Source organism: Agelaius phoeniceus, chromosome 3 (genome assembly GCF_051311805.1).
Source record: "Agelaius phoeniceus isolate bAgePho1 chromosome 3, bAgePho1.hap1, whole genome shotgun sequence".
Taxonomy (NCBI): domain Eukaryota; kingdom Metazoa; phylum Chordata; class Aves; order Passeriformes; family Icteridae; genus Agelaius; species Agelaius phoeniceus.
In genome coordinates, this window is record NC_135267.1 from 58,767,317 (window position 1) to 58,789,834 (window position 22,518).

Genomic DNA, 22,518 nt, shown 5'->3' on the forward strand with positions numbered 1-22,518 from the left:
AGGATCTGGATTGGGACATGGCTTTCCTGACCCATGGCTTTTAGTCACCTCTGTACTCCTCCCACCTCTTAGATGAGCAAAGAGCAAGATCAGTATAATCTCTTCAAGAAACTACCTAGTAAAATGATAATATGTTTACCCTATGCACGGGGCAAAGGATGCAAATGTGTCAATCAGATCACCTCGTACAGCACAGAGGACTTATCCAGACCTCAAAGTGAAGGCAGCAGACTGTATACCATTGTACTTCATGTGTTTCCCTGCTGTGCCCTACTGCTGACTCTGTCCTGGCTGGTTTAGCCTCAGAGAAGATTTATATTGGAGGAGAAGAGTACCAACCTCAGCAACGCCCAGTTTCTCCTCAGCTGAGACTGCAGAAAAAACCACAGTCTCAGATCTTTACCCCTAGTGACATCTCTGAATGGGATTGTCCCACCTCAGAGTTACTTCCAGCAGGGAATGAAGGAACTGTGTCTCTTCAGATGAACAAATCAGAATTTACCTGTATTCTCTGAATATATAATGCAGCTCTTCTGCAAAGCTGGTCTCTGGACAGTCATCCCAGCTGTATTGCCACAAGGACCAACATCTGGGACTTTTCACTTCCCTTTGCTGAACTTCAGGAGTTTCCTGACATCTCATTTCTCCAGCCCATAGAAGCCCCTCTTTTGAGCAGCTCTGTGCACATAAACAACTCTCCAGCTCCAGTTTAGTATCAGTGGCAAGCTTGCTGGTGGCAAGCACTCCATCCATGCACTCCATCCCTCTGTCCAGGTCATTAGACCATACTGGACCCAGTACTGGCCCCTGGGGGTGGCGCCTGCAACCAGCTGTCATTTGGACTTTGTGCTATTTTTGAGCACAACCTTTTTAGCCTCACAACATAGTTAACTTCATATCCATCTTAAAGACCAACTCTCCAAACCATATTCCACCAGTTTCACTACAAGCAGACAGTGGGACACCATGCCAAGTGTTTTATGGAAGCTAATGACATTCCCTTTTTTCTGCACGGCAGCAGTAATTTCAACAAAGACAGCAATCAGCCTGGTCAGGCATGATTTGCCCTTGGTAACTCCACACTAGCTGCAAACCATCTTCTAAAGAGAACAACACATTCTCATGCTCCCAGTCCCTTACACAAAGCTGACACTTAGTCCTGTCCCAAGGAGGACTTTTTGAAAGCTAACAATTTGTCACATAGATTACTTGACACAGATGACCAGAAAGGATGAAATAGAAATTGAACCATGTATCATAGGTTTATTAGGGAAAAAAGTTATACTTCAAGACCATATATTTGGCACTGTACTGAAGAAAAAATATGTAAGCAAAAGTAAAATGTTAAAACCCAAATCACCCTGAAAAAGAAAATGCTTTTTTAACCACTTTAATTCCCTTTTTTGCCCCCATACAATTTAAAATAACTACAGGAAGCAACTCTAGAGGTGTTAGACCTACACTACATGTAAGCTGGAACAAGAGTGAAAGATGGACCAGAGACTGGATCTGTCCCCCAGGTTACTGCTATTCTCCCAGGATGCCAGAACAGGTGAGTCTTACTAACATGAGCAAAGGTTCTTGAGATGTTACCATGAAACATTATTGTAAGCTTCCAAATGCCTTCCAAAAAAAATCATTACACCTTTCATTTATGTCACTTTCTGCTTTCTGGTCTGCTTGGAAGAGATGTTGGTAGTATTTAAAAAGAAGTGTATCCCAATTTGTCCCTGTGGTCAAATGAGCTTCCAGCTAGTTGACTCCTGTATAGGCGGCTTGGGCTTCTTTTTGGAGAGCAAATAAGTTAAAAGCAGTTTCTAACTTCCAAATTACTCATCCTATGCCTCTGCACAGTAACATGAAAGATTCTGACAAGGAATAAATAATGTACAAAATAAGATGAGAATTAATTGAAGGAAAGTTGCACTAAAACTTTTAAACAGTAAAGTATAGAAAGCTTAACTGATGCTGATGAACTGCTGTGTATGTGTTTTTACTGGACTATACAGTGCCACTCTAACACAGATAGAGGAGTAGAAACCCAATGAATATCCAGTCCAAAGGCTGCCAAGGAAGTGGGACACAGGTCTTGATCAATAATTCAAATGTGACATTAACAGTACTCACAAGAAGAATACAGCTCTTTCCTCAGTTAATATATTGTGCATAGTGATATTTAAAAGAATTAACAGCACCTTTTACATAAAATTTCCAAACATATTTATCTAGTGAACAAGAAGATCTCAGCATCTCTAAGAAGTATTTATATAGATATAGATACAGATATATCTCAAAGTGAATTTACACTGTGACCTGGTGATTAGTCCAGCAGTGGATGAACCCACAGGGTAAGTCTTCAGGAGAATATACTGCCTTTGGTGGGTGGCCAGTTACATGGCATGATTGCATAGGGGAGCCCCATCGGGCAGCAAAAGACAGTTTAGCATCCCATTAAGCAAGCACAGCATGCTTAGGTCGTTCCTGTAAGATATAATAAACTTCCAAATTTTCATGGCTAATACAGTTCTAATTTTCACAGGTTGCACACATTGCAACCTTCTCTCTGTGCCTTAAAGACATAGAAGAGGAAGGAAAGAAGGAAACTTATATCCTATCCCTGCTTCCAAGCAGAAATCAAGTAGCACCACAGATTTAGGCTGGTAAAGGGTGTCCATGTTTGTCTTCACGGTGGTTTCTTGAGCAGCTGGTCTTCACTGGTTTGCCCCATTTATCTTTTTATTTTTCCTTTTCCAGATCAGTTGCTCGCAGTCCTCTGGTAGAATTCATTTGAAAAGCATGGTCTACCTAAGACAGGCCAGCAGACTGCTACCATTTCCCAGGGATGGGCACACCACACTCATACCAGCCCACGTAGTAGTAGGGCGTTGTGTATCCAATGCGTCCAAAGGACACAGGCTCCTGGCGGTACTGCCGGTAATACCCTGTCGGGAGAAAAACACCCATGTGTATTCCAGGACACAGGCACAGCAATTCAACAAAAGTAGCAGATGCAGTGAGAGTCAATCCCACAGCACAAACGAAAATTTATAAACTGTCTGTCAGGGAGTTGTATCAAAAGGGTACTGGCTAGCCCTGGTATTAGGCCAAGATCTTTCTTGAATGATCTAACTCTGGTCCTTCATATTTCTTGTAGCCTTGATTGGTTTTACTGCTGAAAATCTCTTTAACTATTGTGTAATGTTATGGTCTGCCAAAGAGCTTCTGCATTTCACTCCAAAAAGGTGGGCATATTTCAGCTGTGTTTATGAAGTTTCTAAGTCAGTTTAAATATATGAAGGATGCTGAGGCAAAAAATACCATCAAATCACATTATCTCACAGGGCTTAAGAGACTATCAGCAAAAGTCAGCTTTTCACAAAACAAAAAGGTATCATTTCATGCAGTAAATACTGAGTTAAGCCCTCCTTTCCCCTTTTAACTCATCTGTAGAAAGAATGTGACTGCTTAAAGCATTAGAAGAGGTGCAGCATTCTTGTCCGCATAGCTCGTGCATTGGAACATCTGAAACACCCATGGCTTGTGCCAATAATAAAACTTCTCTGTGCTCTCTATCTCTTAGACCTAGTATATACACATCTGGATTAATCATCTGTCTTCTGAGCTAAGAAGTGCAGTACTTCACCGTGATATATAAATTACAATCACTATTTTAGTTTTGTTCCTGGTAACAGCACCATGCAAAGAATATCAACACATCGTTTAACATAGAAACCACTAAAGCTAACTGAATAATTTAAACCAACAGGCTTACTGAAAAGATTGGCTGACTTCTATGATTGGTTTCATTTTGGGAAGCAACCTTGTCTTCTACCTGTTGATGTGAGGTGAGCAATTTGCTCAGAGGAACTCCTTCAAGGTAAGAATTTTCCCTCTGAGACAGGAGTCTACCAGGCCAGAATAAAAGTACTGACCTCAAGTCACTAGACATACTCCTTTGTGTTTTGCATTGAATGAACTAATAGAAATCATTCACAAAAGCTCTATTTGCAAAGATGTAGCTGGTCCCTTTAGGCACATGGAAGAGGTTTTGCATCTTGATTCAGTGAAGCAGGTCTTATCAACAAGAGAAAGGTTTCACAGACCTATACAATTATTTTTTGTTTCATTTTTGCATTTTATCGTTGCATAGTATTTGCATCATATGCTCTTTTCTGTCTCTGTCTCTCTCTCTGCACCCACAAGTCCTCTGGGACTTGCATAATCTGTTCTCAGCTGGACTCCTGGGAGAGCTGCCGGCAGCTGTGGACAGAGCTCCACTCCCTGCTCTGCTCCTTACCCCCTAATCCTACAGATGGGCTAACAGGCTCCTGGCCAGCATCCCACCCCCCCACTGCTGTACCTCGGATCGTGGGCAGGGCTTCAATGTACGACTGAGGTCCCGTTCTTCCATCCAGGTGTGAATCCACAAACTGGCAGTGGTCCTCACCCCTTCCCCAGCTATCCCCAATGCTGTAGAAGGTATCTGAAGAGAGATATGGGCAGATTACTTAGCAATGTCTGGGATACTCTTTACCACCAGGAAAGTAGATATGGAAGAAAGCAGGAAGAATGTTGCAGTGACACACACAGTATTACTGATGAACAAACAGTGACCAGAAAGAGGGAGAACGCTACCTTTACAATATGGAAGCAGAAATTATGGAAAATAAATGGGTTACAGCTCAGTAAGGAGTAGTCCCCATTTTGTAAGTCCATGGGCAGTGCACTACAGGTGACAGGTGGAGAGAATTTCAACTGGATTAGTTGAAATATATCATGTGAAAGTAAAAAACTATCAATATGTCAATACCATTAGTTTGACTTCAGTCTCAAATGAAAATTAAAAACTGTGGAGCTCTCTTTCTCAAACAGATAGGGCCCATTATCTCTTATTATTCAAACACTGTATTGAAACTTTACCAAGGCACTACAATAGTCATTAGTATAGTCTGGAAGGCCATTGAGATGATCCCATTACCCCAGCTCAATAGTATGGAAAGGTTTTTTCATTATCTCTCAGGCAATGCACCTGTATAAGAGCTACTGCTAATTCTTCTTGAGAGAAGGACTCTCACATAGTGGTCACACAATTCTGACACATATGAAATAAGGAAAACCAGAAGATGAAGAGACAATGAATCAAGTAGCTGGAAATTAATCTTGGTGCCTACCTTTCAGGTCATCACTGAGGTAAATTTTGTACCTTAAGGAGTTGCAAAGAACCACTCCTACAAACTTGCGGTACCAAGTTCGTTTCACGTACTGCTTGCCAGTGCAGTCTGAGTAGGTGGGGTCATATTTAAAAGTGAATGGGATCCAGATAGGCTCACCCCCTCGGAGAAAAAAAGAAATTCCACATTAGGGACAGACTTTAACACTTCAGTCCAAGTTTTGCAGAGTTTAACATCTAATAATATGTTTCAGAAGACATGCTGCAACAGATTAACGCGTGACTTTTTTATATTTTAAAATAGTACTTCAAGAAAAAATATTATTGAAAATAAAGTTAGAGACTTTATTAAATCCCTCCTAGGCAGTAGACAAAAATAACTGTTAAAATTATTAAAATATGATTTCATGTACTGAACCACAGCTTTAAGTAAACAATCTTAATTGTTTCAGTAAGACTTCTTCTCTACCTAGTATTACACAGTTTCTCTTCTTAACACAGCCTGATTTTAGGTCTGACAAAGACTTGCCTTTTAAGATGGCAAAACATAACCCTTTTACAGAAGAGCAGATGTTAAGAACTCTGTGGTGAGCAATAGCTTGTGAAGTCTCTTCTTGCTCTTTGGTTTAAAAGATCGTATAAAAAATGTACTTTTCTGTTTTGTTTTCCCAGATTACATCAAAACAGGTTAGTTTCCAATAATAGACAAGTGAGACCTTTCCCGTGGAACTCTGTTCAGAGCATTGCTGCAGATAAGACTGCTTAATTGTACTGCAAAAGAATAAATATTTCTACTGGCTTACCTAAATATTTGCTTTGTACTGCCAAGACAATAGAATTTATTTTGAAATTGCTGTTGTATTAATGTACACAGAATGATATAAAAAGCTTCCAATGTGGTAATTGGTATTTTTCTCTCTAGCTACAGCCCAAAGCTCTGTTTTCACTCTGCTGTTTCTAGGTGGTTTACAAATGAGATTGGAAGTTTCTTCTGTTAGTCATTCTTCCTCTCACTGGGCACATGGACCAAATCCTGCAAACCCTTGCTTGTGAGGAGCAATCACTGATCAGCAATCCTCAGAGACTTCTGAGGACACAAAGAAGCCAGACTAGCAAGTACAATAAAACAGAAAAGGAAGGGATATACTAGACTCTGTTTTCATGAAAAGTGTGGCAAAAAATCCAGAACCAACCATTTAAACTCCTTGGGAAAGCTGACAGAGCATAGTAACCATGAGGTCTTTTTTCCTGCATCTCTTCTAAGGGCACGTTCTGGCTGGGGTTACACTGCCAATGTTCATGTCAGCAAGGTTAGTCCCAAGACCAGAAAATCAGATCTTCTGATTATGGGCTGAACTATCTTATTGCAAATTTGGAAATACAAAGCAATCTAAACTGCTTTGTGGCATATTATTCAGGTCAGTAACAAATCTTTGAATTTTTTAGCATTTATAAGGGCATGATGATTTGTACAGATGAGCACCAGAACTAGAGAGAAAGAAACCTGATCCTGCTACTCAAGCTATGTTTAGGCAACTGAAGGACATAGATACTGAAGCAACATAGTTTGCTGCTATTTAACAAGCAATTAAAGCCATTATACCAGGGAAAAAGATGGGCCAAAATCAAGTGCTTCTTTGAATACATCTTTACAAGGTTTCTTTTCAGAAAATAGAATAAGGGATCCTAAGACAAAAAATATTTTATGAATTAGTCCCATTTGTTACCACCCACTTAAAACTGTACCTAAAACTGCATGTTTAAATGTTTCTAATTCCTATATTAGAACTGTTTTGCACAGGCTTTATGCGCTTCATGAATGAAACTACAGAGTAAAACTTACCAGGTGGCCTAACAATGAGGAGAGGATTGTCTAGAAGAAAAAAACACATCAAAAATTTAGTAGTTTGTTCCAAACCTTGTCTTATTACATGAAACATATGGAGTCACTGATTGAACATTTTCAATAAGGTGCTTCATCCTGTGATGGCATTGTTTATTGAATATTCCCATCAGCTCAAGCCTTCCACTTGCATTAGAAGAGCACTCTGAATTAGCAATTTCTTTCTCTTATGACATATTCCATCACTGTAACTATACCACGTGGCCTTGCATTTAGCAACTGGTTTTTGTCCTTGTGCCAGCTGCAAAGCCACCTTTGGCCATGACAAATGAAAGACTAGTGCTGCAAACAGAACTTAAAATTTGGTGTATGTAATGTGTTAAATAAAGCTCACAAGGGAGCCGATTCTGGATGGGAAAACTAGGCATTCAAGCCCATATGCTGGCAGAAGAAAAATGATCTGCAAGATACAGCACAGAGTCATGAAATTGTTCAGGCTGGAAAAAGATCAGTGAGTCCACTGCCAGCCCAGCATTGCCAAGTCCTCCACTAAACCATGTCCCTCAGTGCCACATCTACACATTTTTTAAAATACCTTCAGGGATGGCGATTCCACCACTTCCCTGGGCAGCCTGTTCCAAAGCTTGACAGTCCTTTTATGGACGTGTTCCAGCACCTCAAAGTCTTCCTTGTAGTGAGGGGTCCAAACTGAACACAGGACATGAGGTGGGACCTCACCAGTGCCAAGTGCAGGGCACAATCACTGTCCTGGTCCTGCTGGCCACACTACTGCTGATACAGGCCAAGATGCCATTGAACTCCTGGCCATCTGGGGCAATATCAAATATTTTCCTTGGATTAATACTTCAGCCTCCTATTCATTTAATGAAAATCTGAATATGTTATCCAGGACCATTGAATTATCTCACATTTCTGTCTCCCTTCTGTGATGATTTTCTTCCACAGTTCTTAGTGGAGCTTCTGAAATGAGCACTACAAAGGGAAGTCAAATGAGCAAGGGCAGACTGTGTAAACCCTATGCCACCAAAAGGGCAAAATTTGCAAGAAACAACAAGACCTTTCACTCAAGTAAAGACTGAAAAATTTGTTGTTTATTATTCAGTGGAGTCACTGGCCTCTGTCTCAATGGAAGTAGAAGAAGAAACAGGCAAAAACTAGCTCATTTAACCTGCTATTTTTAGAAGGGGGTGTTGCTCTTGAATGTACTATTAACCCTGTGAAAGAGCAGCATTCCTTGTCAAAAAAAAAAAAAAACAACCAAAAAACCAGAGAACTTTGCCTGTCTGATGGAACTATTGCTTTCTGTATTTCTTCCAGAGACAACTGCTTCCAACTGTTTAGCTGTTCACAATTAGGAAACTAATTTACTAAATGTTTGGACAATCTATCAAAGACCTTAAACTTCCCATTGTTTCTGTATTGCTGAACATTAGTAGCCCTTTGCCTTTGAAATTCAACTTCCTGTTCCCCTGGAGCTGACTTTAACATCACTTACATTTTCATAGTGGCATTAGGAGTGCGTATTATTTTCCCAGCTTAACTGAAAGCAAATAATTAAAGTTTTAAAAACCCCAAAATAATATGAAAGCAGCTAGTCCAGAATAATCGCTGTTATTGGCATGCTGGTTTCAGTCATTGTCCGGCCACATCTGTTATTATGACTTTTGAGATGAAAATAAAAAGCAATCCATACCAGATTCTGTGATAAATGACACTGAAGAGCTAACAGGTCCATAACCAAAGGGATTCTTTGCTTGGACTTTAAAATAATACCTGAAACAAGAAGAGAGGGGAAATAATATTGAAATAGAGTCCATTGCAATTGCTAAATTATAAATAATACTAAAACAGGGTAAGAATCAACGCAGAAGAATTCCACTGAGTATCCTTTGCATTAAATGGAGTTGGACACTGAGCCAGAGTATGAGCTGGCTGTTACAGACAAATGTCTCCTTTTTGCAATTGCTCCCATGCATATTTTTGGAACACTTATTTATGTATCATCTCCCTTCCAAAAACCACATACAACGACATCCACTTTCTATGAAGAAACTAATAGCAAAAGACTAAAAGAAAAATTTGCAAGGACATAAAATTCTGATCTCAGGAACAGTTTTAAACCAGATTAACTCCTAGGGAAGCAGTGACGTAAACACCACTGCAAACAGAAACTGCATCAGACTTACATGAAATCAGAAGCTAAACTTTTTCTGTAAAAACTCCAGCAGCATTAAGATCACAATACTTGAGCAAAAGAAGAAAGCATCACATGATGTATTATTGATTCCTCCAAAGTATTTAAATCACATGCTTAACTCAAAGCACATGAATCACCAGTAGAACTCCATTCTTTGCTCAATAGAAGCAAATTTATCCTCACCCTTAGAGAAGAATACATGTAAGTACATTTTTAGTTCATTTCCAAATACAGTGACTTTTAGTTGATACCAACCCTGACATTTTCCCCCAGATTAATGTTTTCTTCTTTTCCTTTTATATTTGTATCAGTTCAACAGAAACCAACTAGAATGGAAGATTACTTAAAAATTTCCAGCACAGCATTTTTTAAATTCCTGAGTTTAAGTTTTCCTTTCTTGCCTGCTTGCTCCATTTCAATCTTGTAAAGAAATTAATAAAAAAAATTAAAATTACTGTGCCTCTGTAATATCCACATAGCATTTGGATCTCGATTTAGCCTCTCATCCAAAAGCAGACATGTCCAAAAGTTCTACACACATAACAGGCAAGTAATTACTTTCATGGATGGTTGCCACCAAGCACTGGATTACCTCACATGACAGTGTCCCACGTGAATGGCAGGCCTGATGTATCACAGCTGGTGAAAGGGAGTCTACTCCATCAAAAACATCAGGCTGCTCTTCCTGGTGAAGCTCTCTCAGACTTAACCACAGAGCAGGGCCTGAAGGTCCCTCCTGAAAGGCCCCTCTCTGACCCAAGCACAGCTCAGCACATTTGAAACCATTCACAGTGACAAACCAGAGGGGACATGGTTGAACCAGCCCTTTGGAAAAATGGATTTATTTTTTCATTGAAAGGAATGTCTTTTGTCAAGTAAGGTGAACTGTTTTGCCTTAAAATCAAACTGATCTTTATGAAAAGGTAGGAGAGATGTGCAAATCCTTCTTTGGCCAAAGGGTGGTGGGTTTTGCCAAGAAGCAAGGTGGTTATCTCCAGGCTCTGGGCCAGGGCATCTCATTTATTCCTTAAATATTGCAGGTACGTTACCTAGGTGAAATCAATGTGGAAGCTACCAGAATTGAAATATTCTGGACTTCATCCATGGCAACAGCTTTACCTTGTATATTCATTGGACCTGGAGCACATGCATGGTCAGACCCTCTGTGGGACACGTTCCCACATCTGCATGAGGGACATGTCCCCTGTCCCTGCCGTTTCCTGCAGCTGATACCAGAAAACTACTCCTCTATTGCTTTCTGCAGCCAGTTCTGCCTTCAATTAATGAGTATATGATGCTCACAAACAACTCGGGAGTTCTTTTTTAAAAGACACATATGCTGTGGCAAAAAGAAAACATGATAAATAGCAGAATTCAGCAAGGCTGTGCCTTTTGCTCATGCCCAGCACAATCCTTTTGCTGGCAGAAAAATTTGCCCCTGTTTTTAACTACTGAACTAGATTTTTTGTATAAAAGAGTGTTTAGCGTGTTTGGGGAAAGAGGAGAGGGAAGGCAAAAAGCCTCCCTAGTGCTTCTCCACTTCTGGCCACCCAAGCAGAGCATGGCAGCCTGAGCACTGCTTTAATCCCAAGTTGCCAATGCTCTCTTGGGGCACCTGTGTTCATCCACACCTCCTTCACTAGCACTCTTGTCACCTGGATCGGGACAGGGGTGAGCAGCACAGGCCTGTCCATAGGGATGGGACACAAGTAGTTCCTCACTGTGGTTCTCAAAAGAGCTGCAACACAGCACCAAGCTTACCTGACCTAGCTCAGTGTTTGCTGTAACTGCTTCAGAAGAGCAGGAGAAAAATGTCTTCCAGACCACACCTTTCCCATAACACTTCAAAGCATAGTGGAAAGTATGGATGCCTGATTTCCCAGTGCCTCCAAAGAAGTATAATCAGATACCACCTTTCAACACTGTCTGGGTAACTTTAAATAGCCTTAATACACATGTATTAATGGTAGTCTCAAAGCATTCCCATCAGACATAGGAGTGCCATAATCCCCCTCGAAACAGAGAGAGAGCAGCCCAAGAACCTTGTGCACCTCTTTAAGTGGGGAAAACCACACGGATTTGTAGCCAATGCATAATTTAGGAACTGATTACCTATGCAATCAGGACAACTGTGCATTCAGCTGTCCTCTTACACACATAGAAGCCCACCTAGGGCATATGATGGTTCATGTTGCCTGCCTGACTGTCTAAAAAAAAACAAGATGTGATAAAAAAAAAAGAGTTATGAAGTCATGAGTACATTTTTCTTCACTAAATTGCAAAATTGATTTCTAAGCCTTTATATACAGAAGGAAGCTCTAGTTCTACCAGAAAGCGAGCCAGATCTCATAATTTGCTGACTGTGATTTAAACATAGACAATGTTATGAACTGCTGTATTAAGAAGGTCAATAAAATAATGCAGTTGGGATATATTTCTTTCTCAGACATGACAAATAAAAAAACAAATTGCCAAAGCCATTCTGGGTCCAGGAATCTGACATTTTCATTAGTCAGAAAATCCTTCAGCTGATGAATTTGCCAGGAAATCTCAAATCAGTATAACTTGACTGGTTTTCATCACATAGAAACATGAACAAAATTTGCAATATATAATTTGATTTACACTTTGCTTAGCCAGAACTGTATGAATTGCTACCATTAGGCACAGAAGAATCACAACAGATGCAGTACCATTTGTTGTTCATTTTCAATACAGGCAACAAAAAGTCTTTTCCTCCTATGAATAAACTTCCTTTGAGATTTTATATACCAATTCTAGTGATACGTCAATAAAGGACATAGTGGACTCTAACAGGGCATTGAATATATAGCATGTTTTTTCATTCAGGCTACATGACTAATCATTCAAAACACCTGTCATTTAGAGCAAAATTATTCTTTGACTTAATTCAAGGTGTTGGAATTAAATAGCTGGCACTCACAGCACAAAGTGAGATAATCACTCAGCATGATAATTAGGGAAGCAGCTTCTTAAAAAAAAATTAGTTAGCTGCAAATTCCTTTTTCCAGACATGCCAAAGGCATGCCTGCATGGATCTTCAGCCCTGCCTGCATGGATCCTCAGCCCTGCCCTCTGCTCAGTGGCAGGCTGAGATGGCAGGATGCACTCCCACAGCAAGGGCTAAAGTCCTCTGCCTACAACTACACCATTCCTCCATAAGAAAAAAGTGTAAATGAGAGCCTACAGGTTCACAGGCTAATGCAAAGTGTCTCCCTCCATCTGAAATGGCCCACCATTACATCCCTCATCAATATTTACAACTAATTTTATAAAAAGACATCAGAGCCAAGCTGGCAGTGGAGCTTCCTCCAGAGCTGGTATGAGGTAGGTATGTGCCACATAGGTCTAGCACTTGTACAGGGCAATGGTTTCATGGACATCTTAGCTCTTTTGTGTGGCCCTGGTGGCACAAAGCAGTCACCTGTGGTTGATGCTGCTGCTTGTTGGACATACCGTGGCTTTGTTTCAATGGAGCTATAGAAAGGAGATATAAATTTTTGGTACATCTGACCCCCTGAAACAGAAGAGCCAGGCTCTGTTTGCAGTGGTAAGCCCTGAGTAAATGTTTAAGAACCTCCTACAAAGTACTCTGTACAACACTGGATTGGTAGCAGGCATTGTGGGATCAAAGTATCCCCAGATGGAACAAAACCTAAGTGAACAGAGTTAAAGATTTCAGAAGACATGGAGATATGGGGGTGAAGAACCGTGTTTCAAATAATGAGACTATCTAGCTGCTCCCATCAGGCACTGACACAGCATTCCTGAAAAAGGCAGGAAAAAGTCTAACCATGCTCAGGAAGAGGACTGAAATGTTTATGACAAGGATTATAATGTTTCTGACTGCATAAGACTGATTTAGTGGTGGAGCAGATGCTGTCCAGCCCTTTGCATCATCTTCTGTTACAGCTGAGAATTAAAGTTAGGGAAGGGACCTTGTCAAAACTACTGGTTTAAAGATTTAATAAAGTTTAAAGTCATATTAGTGTTTACAATCACAAATCACAAGGAAGCAGCTCCTGTACCCACTGAAGCTGACCAGAGTTTCACTAATGGAAAAACTTCCACTTCTCAAATGGAGGTCAGACCAGGCCTCGGGAGAAAATTTATGACATGGATTAAACATAGATTTCTGTTTTGTTTGTAAAACCTAAATAACAGGCAGATGTTTTCCAGGATATGTTGACAGCTTGAAATCTACTCTGGTGCTGACTTTAGCCAGGATGCCAACTTACTTCTCATACTCTATGCATGCTGCAAAATTGCACCACCCATAGCCCCTTGTGGGATGCCCAGTAGCCAACAGCATCTGCTTACAGTAAATTACTTAATCAGACTTTTCTCACAAAATTCATTAACAATGCAGACACAAAATCTTTAGATTAACTTCAACTTTTATCCCATATTTTCTTAGGCATGGTATCTTTTCCTAGTGGTTAGGGAGTTATTTTTAAGACAAAAAGTATGCAATCAATTCAGTCTGTGGGTTTGGAGAATGTAAATGAGAATGGCTGATACATAAAATTTCTCTGTTATAAAGATCCTTCGTTCTCCACCACAGACCCCACATGAAGCCTTCATTGCCTTCACAGAGGATACAATAGGGGCCAGTGGATTATATCATCTTCAGGAAGATGCTGGAGAAACAATCTGCTTAAATAAATAGCACCTGCTTGAACCTCCCTATCATGAAACCTTAATTCGACAAGACAGTCACTAGGCTCATGGAGAAGCATGAATCCGTAACCTTGCTGTTCCTATAAAACTCCATTCAAATACAGACAAATTGTGACCTGAAGCGTGGAGTTAATGTCCATCTCAGACATGCTGGCAGCTCAACTCCCACCAATCCCCCTGCACTGAGTGTAGCATGGACAGCAGCGGCAGAACTCCTGTGAGCTTTCACTGCAACCACTCCTTCTGGCGCGCTGGAGCCCTTTAGGTGTTGGGTATGAGAAGCAGAGAGTTATCCCTGGCCTTCAACCCTGTCCTTTGGGCATCAGGAGAGGGAGGGAGATGTGACCAAAAGACTGAAGAGGTGAGGAGCTTCAGCTGGAAGGTAGAAATGGCACAGAAATGCTGGGCTGCGGCCAGGAGAAGCAGGGGTGTAAAGGCAATGCCTCCCTGGCCTGCATGGGAGACAAAGTAAGAGTGGAGGAATGAATACTGGTGAAGGGGAAAAGGGGTGGGAATACAGAGGAATCTGGGATGTGGAGGCAGGAACAGGTTCTAGCAGGAAGAGGAGAGTTGTTTAGGGAAAGGGAGTCCTCAAGTCATAAGGATGTAGATGTACAAAGGCAGAAGGGTCTGCATTTCATAGTGCTTCCATCACTATCTAGGAACAGGAGATCTCAAACCTCTTCCATCTTGCTGTAACAGGTGAAACGCACAGAGAGCTGTGCCACATACCACCCTGTGTACATTTGTAACAACAATGTTTTGTAAGGAGAGCACTATCAGACACAGAGTACACCACTGAAGCTCTCCACTATGAAGTAACTTTGTTTTAACACACCATGAACCAGACTCAAAGATTGTCACTAAGGTCTAGATTACCAATCTTCTGAATAAGTGGCCTTTTTTTAGCTCTTGGATATGTAAGAAAATGCCTCACAAAGCGTGTGATTGACAGTACTGTAGACAGAACAGGAGGGGATGAGATGGACCATGCTTTCCTGTAACATCTTATCTCTGTACTTTTAACTTTGTAGGTGCTCTGAATGTGCTTATCCTGCTTCTCCATAATTAGAATTCCCCTGCTAATTTTCCAGGTCTTTGACATTGCAGGTGTCCTCTGCTGAACATGGCCCTTGTGCAGCTGCATAAGGAGCTGCTGCAGAAGTTGCTCAGGTTCTGGCCCTCCAAAGATGTCATGTCCTCAGAACTCTTTGGCTGAAGGGAAGTCTCTGTGGAGAAGACTTCTTTAAACATTCTGTGATTTCTTGGTGGTTGGATGTTTCCCAGACAGCAAGAGCAGCTGTAGGGGCAAACCTGTGTGAGACTATGCTGGAGTCTGGAGAAGTGTCATGATGTGGTCAGAAAAATATGCCTCATCATATGCCTCCCAATTGGCTACACTGCACTGTCTTTTCAAAATTTATTTATCTTATTTTATCATTTTGTCTATTAAGGTTTTAGATGAAGGCCATGCTCAAACAATTCTGTTTTCTAGGTTGAGGTTCTCAATCAGCTACTTTTAATGCTCAGAACCTTCCCTTTGCCTATGAATTGTCTTGGAAAGAAAAGATACTTTGGCTGACACCGTTTCTTTCTTCTGTGCTGTCCTAGCACAAACCCTACGTGTCTGTCCAAGCAGTCAATGCTCAGATCTGCAGATCACCACCAAGTAAGGCATACTAATTGCAGCCCACAATCCCAGTGCATCTCTCCACTGTGTGAGCAAAACCTTCCACCAGTGCCTGAGAGACTGTAGACAGCAGCATGTGAAGGGCCAAGCCCAAGGGAGCACCAAAAGAATTTCAGGCTCAGAATTTGAGAGACAAGTATGTGAGACACTGAGCATCTCTCTGAAGGAGAAATTTGAATGCAGTCCCTCTGTAGCTGTTTAATTTGCCCCCAGTCACCACAAATTATTCCACAAATCTTCACAAATCATGTGAAGCATGCATTCGTGCTCCACCATTTCTGTCAGATTTTTTGTAAGATAAAGACCTAAAACTCCTGCTAAATTGACTTCTGAGCAATTGCCAGAAGCTCACCTTATACCACCAAGTCTTCACTTCCAGCACATTTATGTGAACAGAAAGTAAAAACAGACCAGTGGGCAGCACTTCCCCAGCAGCCTTTAGGCATCAAATCTTTGCCACACATATGTTCGAATGGCCCACATCACATCAAGTCAAACCATGGATCTATTTTAGCATATTTTAGTATATTTTAGTATATTTTCTCCCAACATTTGATTATCTAAAAGATTAGAAAATGCATTTTAAAACAATATTTTCTTTGTTACTGATATGTGTTTTCATACACACAAACATATGTAAACACTGCTATCTGCTCCAGGGTTAATACCGTAAAGATATCAGGTTGTTGTGCAGTTTATAGAACAATTTGCTGTCCAACAGAATGAGTAAAATCTAAACCAGATGTAAACATTTATACTAAGACCAAGAAAAACAACTGACAACTCTCAAAATTTGTTTTATTTCCTTAACAGAACTGAAAAGGAGTGGATCAAATCCTTACCGTGTGTTGGGCTTCAGGTTCTCAATGGGCAAGTGAGTAGACCCTGCAGTCCTGGTTGACCACTTGTTCTTTAAAAAGTCATCATAGGATGCGCTGTAAACCAGATAGCCTTTAAACAGGAAAGAGAAATAGTCACGAGGATTCTAATTAAATTTTAAATAAATTATATCCCTAGGTGTCACGGTAAATTTTAAGGATTAAAAGGAACTGAAAAATCTTTGAATATGAAAGTGATTCCATGCCTAACTCTCCTGGAAAATCCTGGCCTGTAAGAATTTCTTATAATTAGCTAATAATGATGGAGCATTACATCAGAGGACAGCACCCAGTTGTGAATTCTGATTTTAAAAACAGTGAAGGCATAAAGATGAGAGGTAACGCATTCACTGTTTTAAGTGACACATTGACAGTGCAGACACCAGTACAAATGGTCATTCAGGAAAACCTTCCCCTTCTCCACTCTCCCACTGGGAGAGAAGCCCTCAGGGGAGTACCTGTTACCATGTCTCCTTGAGCAGGTTTGGCCCAGTCCACAATGACAAAGGAGTGACAGCCTTCGACTGCCACAACTGTGATGTTTTGAGGGGCTTTCAGGGGACGCTGATCTTTCTCTCTGAAGTCATTAGGAATGATTTCATCAAGGCTCTCCACTTGGAAATGTTCCAGGGCCTCTGTCAAGGAGCAGGGAGCTGCTGGATCCTTATTGAGATAGGTCACATAAGGAGCTAGAAAAGACAGGGAAGGGCAGCATTTAGTAAGGAGTTTGAGGTATCCCAGAGTAGCACACAGGCTGGCAATTTCCTAAAGAGAGTCACATTTTGTGGCGCATTTTAAAATTCCTCACCTTGCAGCCCAGAGACCGCTGCCAACAAAGCCTGGCTTACAGCCAAATTAATTGATGAGCAGGGGGAATGGAGGCCAACATTCAGGTTTACCTACCCCACACCCACAACTGTAACAAATTATGCAAAGATGGAAGGACTGTCTTTGCTACAAGAGGCAGAAGAGAGCAGTCTGACTGCAGCACCCTCTGCTCGCTACCTCCAGCTGCTCCGGAAGGTGGGATGAAAATGTCACCCAAATTCTGCCTTTCCAACATGGGAACAGATCCCTGCCAGGGCCTTCAATCATCTAAGACTTTACAGGTCTAAGTGGTTGGTTCTTACACAAACATTCTGAAGCTGGAGCAAAACAACAAAAGAAACGTGAAGAGTAATTCCAAGGTGACGTCCAACCAGTTTAAAGGGATTGTTGTGGTCCCCTGGGTACTAAGGGACCAGGAGCCATGAGTCCCTACCTTCCAGGCATGTGCTCCCAACCTGTAACTTCTATTTTTAAAAGCTTTATACTGACTGGAATTGCACTTCAGTTCAGGAAAAGATTAAACCATCTTTTTATTGCCTTAAAAGTCACCGTAACATTCAAAGGAAGGACTATAAAACTTGCTTTGGAAATGTTTATTCAGTTGCAGTAATACAATTCATTGAAATGGTAATATTATTTCCCTAGTGCCTTGAAATGTTCATAAACCAACGTTTCTTGGTTTATCTTATTGGATTTCATGCCCTAAAGGAATTTTTTCCAGATCTTGCAATAAAGTTAATTTTAGCCTCTCCAGCTAAATGAATCAAGAAGCACTGTCAGTGAGAGAGCTGAATAGAAACATCATGAAATTGTTTGGACAGGGAAACTGAAGATGCACTGGAAAAAGTTTTGGCATATATAAAAACAAATATTTTTCTCCAGCAGCAGAGTTTCACTCTAAGCTTGTGGATATTGGAAGGGAAGCCAAGACATGTCAAAGATGATTCTCCATTCCCTGAACTCTTTTCTGAAATGCCAGGTGAGTCAGCAGCTGACTTGACCTCAGTTCAAGTGCCAGAAATATGTAAAGGGCTGCAGGGGGTGTCACCAGCCTGGGGTGGAGGCTGGAATGTTCCCTACAATCTCCAAATCCCTCTCCTCTGGCCCCCAGCTGACAGAGAAGCAGAGCAGCTCTGAAGTCAGTGCTGCAACACCAACCTACACACTTGAATGGCTCATGTACACAGGAGACGTGGCTCATGTAATGGGGGTTCCTGCACCAAATGTCTTCTACTGAGAAAATGTTCAAATACCAAAATCATATTTATCTCTATGGATTTATTTTTTTGAAAGTTCATATTCAAAGTACCATTCATTCCTTGACTTTGAAGCACACCTTTTGAAGCACACATGCTTGTGCAGGGTGGATGAAATCACTGAGGTTGAACAGATCAGGGGAAAAGAATCAGGTCCCCCAGAGGAAAACTCACACCTACGTGGAGACTTGCCCTGCTGGAACTGCTGGTGTGAAGTTGGATGCAGTTAAGCTGAACTGGTGTAGACACTCTTGCTCTCTCACTAATTTCAGCTAGACCAAACACAATGCAGAACACAGAACAGAGCACTTACACTGAAAGAGTACAAAGAGGTTTTTGCCGGTTCAACAAAATCATTGTGGGCCCACGCATAAACATGCAAGCATTGAAGCAAGGAAATAACTACTGCTGTTTGGGTTTCCAAGGTGGAAATCCTTAAAAGGACCACACACACACGTCTACTGGATGTGTTTGTGCAATGGTCTCAGCTGAAGGGCTGGCCTAGCTGGAACAAGAATCCTTTGCAGCACAAGTAGTAAGCTAGATAAGCCAAAGGGCATCCTTACCAGTGAAGCGTTTCTTCCCAGCAATGTCATATTCTGACACAGGGCCAGTGCCACCAACACCGGTCTCCGCATAGACAGCCTCCAATTCTTCTGTTGTGGTAGGAGCAGTGGTAGTGGTGGCAGTGGTGGTGGTTGGTGGCAAAGTGCTCTCAAAAAACTCGTAGTCTTCAGAAAAAACACAAGATGAAAGTATTAGCATGCTTCATCTAATTTTGGCTTAACTATGAGAAGGGAAACAATTCTGTCATGGCCACAGTCTCAAAGAAGTGCTACACACCCCACCCAGTGGGGCCACTGCACACTCCTTACAGAACTCTTTGTCAAAGTTGGTCAAACTTCAGCCTTGCAACGGTTTCTACCAAAGTCATGGACAGAGAGAACAGTCTTTGCCCCAGAATACTCATGTCATTGCTGATTTAGACCTCACTCACACAGTTAAACAGGACAAAAATTAACAAATGTATTTGTGAAGCAGTATCCTGAATGTGTATCTGCCACCTCCTCTCACAAACTCCAAGAAAAGATGGCACAGTAATTGAATCCCTGGCCTAAGCCCTCAGATGCCAAAGGAAGTAGAGAAGGGAAAGAAAAAAAATACTTTCTAGGAAAACTCAGTGTTGCAATTCTAAAGCCCTAGAGGTGGTCCAATACTGCTCTCAAACCCTCCTGTGACGGAAGATGCGGAGTCCGGAACTTTCCAGTTGTGGTCCCTGCAGGGCCATGAAGGAAGGCAAACTGTCCCACATGAGCCTCATTATTTTCAGTCCTATTTAACTCAGGGCTCTTTGAAAAGCTGCTGTGCTACCTGACTGGCACACAAAATGAAGGGAAAGTAGCATTTGGCATCTCTGCCATGACCTCATGCAGGCTGGGGAACTCAGCTCATGTCTTTGAGTGTTTTGTGCTTAAACTGCTAAAGTGTGTGTTTTCTGCAGGTGACCTGTACCTAAGGGGAGGCCTGGCAAAAGACCTGTGCACTGAGGATATTCTGCATCCATGGAGATGTAAGGGAAATGGGATGTATGTCTTGTGCAGTTTCTAATTCATCCCCTCTTCTCCACATTCTAAATGTCAGTTTCAGTATGAAGTGATCAGCATTAAAAGTACAAATGTCTATAATATCTTCCACTCAGCTGCTGCACTCTCTTTTTAAATATTTTCTGTTGTTGATTAGACTTAAGGTCCAGCACTACAACCACAAATAAAAAAAACTTTCATTGTTCTAGAACCATAAATTCTACTAAAAAACTTTTTGTTTAACTGAGGTTTGTACTAATCCACTTCCATATGTGGGGGCAGGAGCAGGAATTTGAGGACTAAGAGGGATAGAACATTCGATGTCACGGATGGCAGAAAGTGAATTTCAGTTCCAATAACTGAGAATTTGCATTCCCCATGAAAACTTACAATTAAATGCTGTGACTTGATGCTTCCTCTTTAGCTAAGGTTTTTATGTCCTTGATTATAATATCAAGATGGCATGAATCTAACTCTAAATAAATATTTCCCTCTTTTCCTTTCATCTGATTTCAAATCTCTTTGATATAAATTCCACATGAATTAAGCAAATTATTTACTTTATATGTAGGTGATCTTATTCAGTATGAGCATGCTTAATTGTCCAAATGCAGACGACACATTAAAGAAACAACTCACTAAGGTATTTTGATTGTTCAGGGCTGGAATGTTATCTGGATTTTGTATTTTAGAGGAGGCAATTGACTTTGACGGGGCTGGAATAGAAGTTGTACCAGAGAAAGTAAATCTAGGATTGAAGCAGTGTCAGTATGACACAGCTCTGAAAAGTAATTTATTTCCTCAATAGGTTCCTGTTAGATTGCAGGACTGATAGAAAGGGACTTTTATGTCCAGAAACAGATGGTTTTAGATCCTTTCTCTTCACATGTAATGCAGAACCATTTTCCAGCTCACCATCACTTGCTTAAGCTCCCATTTACCAATCTGCCTCCTTGAACCCAGTTCTGAAGAAAGAAGACAGAGAAAAAGGCAACATGTCACTTGCAATAGACTCCTACAGTTAACCCATACCATCATCATATATCACATAAGCTTCTGGAGTTGCTGTCACATCTGAATCCAGTCCTGAGAATGTATCTATTGACAGAGAAAGAAAAAAAAATGCTGTAAGAATTCAATAAAATAATTCTGGAATAAAGTTTAATATAAAAATATTTAGCCAGTGGAATTGTAAAGAAAAAGATAACTTCCTGGTTTCCAAATAACGCAGTGACAGTCTGCCCTGCACATTGAGAACAACAGATGAAAAGCTAAGTGCAGTAGTCAGGAGTTTTGCTGGGGAAAAATGGGCTCAGGGCTACTACATAAAATTAAGAGTAATCACCTTCCAGAAGCTCTGCCCCAGGCCCCAGCTGCTCTGGAGCAAGGGTAGGCTGCCAGCAACCATATAAAGACCACATCTGGATTTAACAATATTTTATAGTCTCAGAAGCAGCAAATGTGAAAACATTATATGCCAAAAAAACCAACCAAGGAATTAAATATTTCTACCCAAATATTTTTGTGGAGGTATAAAAACAAACAGCCCACAGAGCCATGCCATTTATAGACCATGTCAATGGTCTTGCAAGGAATGCAGTCCAAAAGGAATGGCTTTGTAGAATGAAGTAATTAGTGCTGGATTTTCTGGGGTTTTACTCTGCACTAGCTCTACTCTGATCCTATGGAATGGCTGCCCGTTACAGGTTGGGCCACATAGCTGTACTCCTGAAGCACTGCTCTGCATTAGTTTCATCCAGCATGAATTCAGTTCAGGAAATCAGAGTGAGATTGCTCTGAGATTGCTCAGGATGCAAATGAAAGCATAGCAATGACAGATGATTATGAGGTGCTCATCAAAAACTCTCTACTGATGCATCCCAAAATCCAATGCAGATGCACCAACAGACTTCCCCGATGACTATTCCTTGATATTATCTCATTATCTCTGCAGGACATGAATCCAGCACCAGATACATCAACCATCAAGTACCTCATCTGTTGAATCCCAAAGGCTTTCCTGCACACTCTGAGGAAAGTGTTTCTCCACATTATTCAGGGAAGCCAAAGAGTATCCAAAGCTCAGCACAGTCATAAAAAGCCATGCAAACAAAACAAAAGCACTGTGCTGTAACCCACTGCAGGCACCATCAGAAGTCTCCAATGAAATGCTGGGGCTGGGGAGTGTCCAGCATGTGAGCAAAGACAAGAGAAAGACAGCTTTGACCTCCAGACACTTCACACACATTGGTCACACTCCTGTAACACTCAGTATGGAAGCAATAGTGTTATTTTCACTAAACCAGAACTGCAAACAGTGCAAAGTTTCAACTGCCAATGTTAAATACCTC

General features: G+C 41.1%; 1 protein-coding gene across 2 annotated transcripts in view; it reads right to left on the reverse strand.

The window, feature by feature from the left end:
- Positions 1-1,243: 1,243 nt before the first annotated feature.
- Positions 1,244-22,518, reverse strand: part of FNDC1 (fibronectin type III domain containing 1) — a 63,259-nt gene continuing 41,984 nt past the window's right edge. For both annotated transcript variants that reach the window (XM_054630728.2, XM_077175358.1), the window contains exons 12-20: positions 21,200-21,265; positions 19,151-19,315; positions 16,959-17,189; positions 16,465-16,573; positions 8,728-8,807; positions 7,014-7,043; positions 5,172-5,333; positions 4,361-4,483; positions 1,244-2,942 (exon numbers count right to left, since the gene is read on the reverse strand). In XM_054630728.2, coding sequence (XP_054486703.2) covers positions 2,827-2,942; positions 4,361-4,483; positions 5,172-5,333; positions 7,014-7,043; positions 8,728-8,807; positions 16,465-16,573; positions 16,959-17,189; positions 19,151-19,315; positions 21,200-21,265 — 1,082 coding nt within the window. In that variant the 3' untranslated portion in view covers positions 1,244-2,826. The remainder of the gene's footprint in view (positions 2,943-4,360; positions 4,484-5,171; positions 5,334-7,013; positions 7,044-8,727; positions 8,808-16,464; positions 16,574-16,958; positions 17,190-19,150; positions 19,316-21,199; positions 21,266-22,518) is intronic.